The sequence below is a fragment of the Amphimedon queenslandica genome, unplaced genomic scaffold, assembly GCF_000090795.2.
Source record: "Amphimedon queenslandica unplaced genomic scaffold, v1.1 AMPQUscaffold_11940, whole genome shotgun sequence".
In the NCBI taxonomy this organism is placed as follows: domain Eukaryota; kingdom Metazoa; phylum Porifera; class Demospongiae; order Haplosclerida; family Niphatidae; genus Amphimedon; species Amphimedon queenslandica.
Window position 1 is genome coordinate 5,893 of NW_003547821.1, and position 4,687 is coordinate 10,579.

Here is a 4,687-nt window from a genome sequence, read left to right on the forward strand (position 1 = left end):
CATGGCTTGATTGAGCCACACCTTCATTGCAGCCACACCTTTACATTGCTGCAGCTAGCAGCAGTGCAGCAAATATGCTGGAGCTCTTTGTCTAAAAAAAACAAAAAAATTCTCCGTCTGTCTAAAACATTCACTAAGTTTTAATAAATCTAGTACATGCTGAAGCTTCTTCTCTGTCTCAAAACTTTCACCAATTATTTTCTCTTAATTTATTGAAACTGTTACATACAGATTGTGTCGAGGGTACGCACTTTAGTGCTCTCGTTCATTCTGTGTGCTAGATTTTGTCTTTGAGAATGTATATCTTTACAATCGCGTGCTCTAAACCTGTGAGAGCTTCTCTTCTGTTAGGAAAAGTCTTGCTTTACTGCTTCGAGATGTTTCGAGAACAGCTCTAGGTAGTACAAGCTTTTTAACTCACGAGAAAATGCCCAGCAATAGCGGTAGTACTCTGGATGTAAATGAGACTCTTTCCCAGTAGATCAAGACTATTTATTTATTTAATATGTGTGGGACTCTTTAAATCTTCCTTTTTGGTGAGTTATACTAGCTACTCGAATTTCATCCCGAGTAAAGTGCTGTAGCAGTAGTTCGCTAGTCCATGGCTAGTCTAAGGATCCTAAACTCTCTTAAGTCACTCAATCTATCTAGGCAACAGTATTTGTGCCATTATAACATCATATAGTGCTTAGAAGAAGAGAAAAAAATGTGAAGCTTCCCTCTCACATGGTCTTGCTGCATTAATGCCACGCCTCCAAGCAGGACCAAGCTGGGAGTTGGCCCTGCAGCTTGCCAGTTCTGCAAGCATGCAAGAGCTAGTGTTACTGCAGCTAGGAAGCTAGCTGTTATGATAATCCCTTGGCCTCAAAAGCACAATTTCTAATTTTTTTGCATAGCATGTTTTTGATAGATTGTGGCCACAACAATAGCTGTGGTTATGAAACCCATGATACTTTTAAAATGAGAGTGCAATAAGTATAAATATAGTGTATAAATAAGTGATAAATCTTGAGATGCTAATGGGAATTTATGAACACGTTTTACCAATTTTTGGGATTCTAGAGTCCCATCATACTTTTCACACTTGCTTAGTCCAGGCTGTCAGCACTTTTGATCTATATCATTTAAATGTACTGGCTTAGGCTAGCTAAGCATAACACATCCCAAGCAGCTTTAGGGGCGAGGCCACGCACCTTTGGTGTCTCGTTGAGGTGGTTACCCTAACTATGATAATATAGAAGGTATACTAATAATACTATGTACAGCACTCCTACATGTATACTACAAAAACATTCTACACTTTATCTTTTAACAGCTATAATTATTAGTTAGTGATGGCAACATAATAATTTAAAAATAGAAAACATGCATGCAAAATTGTATACACGAAAATCAGTTTGCTCTAAATGCTCTTATTTCATTTGTATTGACAGTTCATTATACTGCAGTTATTACATGTACTGGTACATGGTTACAGCTTTCTAGTAAGATCATTGGCAGCACAAAGTATTGGCAGAAATACAGGAACGCATACAATCGTAAATTTTAGCATCAAAAAATTATTGATAAAATTGTTTGCAATAACACACCTCACTAGTCACTACATCAAAAAAATCTAAAACACGCAATACGCAATAAGATTAAAATGGAATGAAAAGCAAGCACACATGAAGCTAAGCTACAGTTTTACAAAGTATTGTCTACTTGGATCCTCGAGCAATAGCTAAAAAAGCAGGAATCAGAGCCTTCCTTATTTCCTCAGAAAACTTAGTTTCATGTATATAACTGGTTCCCTTTGCTGATAGCTGCTGCATAGCAAGAGCTTTCTGCAACATTTCATTAGGTATCTTACCAACAAACCGGGCCAATGTTGGCTTAGGCAAACCATCACAAGGGCCATAGCATTGATGAATGAGGAAGAACATTGCCATCCCTTCAATTCCAGTATCAGTCACTCCATATTCCCTTTTAACAGAGAGCATAGCAGGATCTGTTAATCTATAACGGCTTCCATTCTTCACTCCTTGTATATCAGCAACCATTTCTTCTCCTTTGCTTCTTATCCAGCTCCAGTGCATGAAGGCTGTCAAGATTTGGTCCACTCCACGAGCTTCAGATGACACATACCCATAATTGGTGCACCATTTGGTGTATTCCCCTTCAAGATAGTCTTCATGTACTGCATACTCATCAACCTTGACTTTTGTACTAGAGCCAGCAAATGTAACTATACTGGTTTCACATGTAGTAAATTCCAATCCTCTTCCAAATTCTGAGGCATATTCTTGAGCTTTAGAGTAAATCTTCAAGGTGGAATCCCAACCTTTTCGTTCCCAAATGTAGTTGTCTTTAAATTTCTTTACTACAATACTCTGCCCACATTTAGTAGGATGTTTAGTATAGCGCCCCTTGAAAGCATACCTAAATCTTCCTTCAGCAAAGGGTTCTCTGCGAAAAGTTGTCTCCCATTTAGACATGATTTACTAAATACTTTTTTCCAAGCTAATAATGAAAAAAGGTGAGGTTAATATGTATAGCCGTATTTAAGCCGGGGGGAGTACCTGGGTCATTCCCTTTCTTAAATAGATTATTGCTTTAACGAGACACTGTTGGTTCGTTGGCCTTGCCAAAACAAACAGAAACAATAATATGTTTTGCACGTATGAATTCAAAACTGACTTGTCCTACATACAATGTATTAGCACTGTAGGTACATGTATTAAAAGTTGCTTGTGTTCATTGCTATAGTTTTATTGCATTCTTCATAGTCTAATTAAATGTGAGGGTGTTTGGGTGTAGTTGTCATAGTACAGTGAAAGTGTGTGCCTGATTATCACTCCTTTAATACATAGTGCTTTTGACATGTAGCTGGTTTAGCTGAACACTCTATCAGAGCAGTAATTACTGGGTTGCTGCACTGGTAATGGCTATAGGAACCAGCATAACCTTTATTTTTTTAAATTCATCTTGTAACAGTTATGTTAGTTAGTATAATAATTTAAAATGGAAACATGCATGCAAATGTACACACGGAAATCAGTTTTCTCTAAAATCTAAATGCTCTTATTTTATTTGTAAAGACAGCTCATTATACTGCAGCTATTACATGTACTGGTACATGGTTACAACTTTCTAGTAAGATCATTGGCACAGAGTATTGGCAGAAATACAGGAACGCATGTAATCATAAATTTTAGCATCAAAAAATAATTATTGATATAAACGTTTTGTTAATATTTAATTTTGCAATGACACATCTCACTGCATCAAATATCTATAACACACAATATGTTATAAGATTATAATGCAAGCTAAGATATACAGTTTTATAAAGTATTGTCTACTTTCCTTGAGCAATAGCTAAAAAAACAGGAATAAGAGCCTTCCTAACTGCCTCAGGAAACTTAGTTTCACGTGAGTAAGTGGTTCCCCTTGCTGACAACTGTTGCAAAGCAAGAGCTTGCTGCAGCATAGTATCAGGTATCTTACCAACAAATTGGACCAATGTTGGCCTAGGCAAACCTTTACAAGGGCCAGAGCATTCATGAACGAGAAAGAACATAGCCATTCCTTCAATCCCAGTATCAGTCACTCCATATTCCCTTTTAACAGAGAGCATAGCAGGATCTGTCAATTTGTAGCGACTTCCATTCTTCACTCCTTGTATATCAGAAACCATTTCCTCTCCTTTGCTTCTTATCCAGCTCCAGTGCATGAAGCCTGTCAAGATTTGGTCCACTCCACGAGCTTCAGCTGATACATACCCATAATTGTTGCACCATTTGGTAAATTTTCCTTCAAGATAATCTTCAAGCACTGTGTACTCATCGACCTTGACTTTTGTACTAGAGCCAGTTGTTTTAACTATACCGGTTTCACATGTAGTAAATTCCAATCCTCTTCCAAATCCTGAGGCATATTTTTGAGCTTTAGAGTAAATCTTCAAGGTGGAGTCCCAACCTTTTTGTTCCCAAATGTAGCTGTCTTTGAATTTCTTCATAACAATACTCTGCCCACATTTAGTAGCATGCTGGGTGTAGCACCCTTTGAAAGCATATCTAAATCTTCCTTCAGCAAAGGGCTCTGCTTCAAAAGAATACTTCCATATAGACATGATTTACTGAATATTTTTTTCCAAGCTAATAATGAAAAAAGGTGAAGTTATATATATAGCTGTATTTAAGCCAGGGGGAGTACCTGGGTCATTTCCTTTCTTAAATGGATTACTCCTATAACAAGAGTGTCTCAGGCAAAATTTGGCTCAAGACAGGGTGTTACTGTTTGAATAGCAGCCCGAGCCAAAGCTGAGGGCTACTATTCAACCAGTAATACCCTTCTTGAGCCAAATTTTGCCCAAATCACTCTTGTTACTCTTGTTTACAATGTGCTATACAAGCTAATTTAGCTTAGCAATCTATTCCATTATTAGAGCAGTAAATATTGGGCTGCTGCACCGGTAATTGCTAACTATAGGAGCCAAGATCATGCATGTAGTGGTTTGTATTCTCTAAAGTACAGAACAAATAGATTGAGTGCGACAATTTCCATACATTTGATTATTTCCTCAATGAGCAGCACTGTGTCAGTCAACCAAGGAAGAATAGCATCACAATCTAAAAAGGCAATTGTGGATCTGGATTTATTATTGATAAGAATAGAATGTATCATTTATTTTGATCCTGTAGCT

The 4,687-nt window shown here is 37.3% G+C and overlaps 2 protein-coding genes across 2 annotated transcripts; both read right to left on the reverse strand.

Annotated features, from left to right (window-relative positions):
* Positions 1 to 1,700: 1,700 nt before the first annotated feature.
* On the reverse strand, positions 1,701 to 2,477 carry LOC105315037 (alpha-protein kinase vwkA-like). Its single transcript, XM_011409533.1, has one exon. The coding sequence runs from the start codon at positions 2,475 to 2,477 to the stop codon at positions 1,701 to 1,703; it is 777 nt and encodes a 258-aa protein (XP_011407835.1).
* An 863-nt stretch (positions 2,478 to 3,340) lies between these two features.
* LOC105315038 (alpha-protein kinase vwkA-like) lies at positions 3,341 to 4,114 on the reverse strand. Its single transcript, XM_011409534.1, has one exon. The coding sequence runs from the start codon at positions 4,112 to 4,114 to the stop codon at positions 3,341 to 3,343; it is 774 nt and encodes a 257-aa protein (XP_011407836.1).
* Between the last annotated feature and the right edge of the window lie 573 nt (positions 4,115 to 4,687).

Bases quoted from the DNA above. Each gene is read 5' to 3' on its own strand.
- LOC105315037 (XM_011409533.1), bottom strand. From the start codon at position 2,477: ATGTCTAAATGGGAGACAACTTTTCGCAGAGAACCCTTTGCTGAAGGA.
- LOC105315038 (XM_011409534.1), bottom strand. From the start codon at position 4,114: ATGTCTATATGGAAGTATTCTTTTGAAGCAGAGCCCTTTGCTGAAGGA.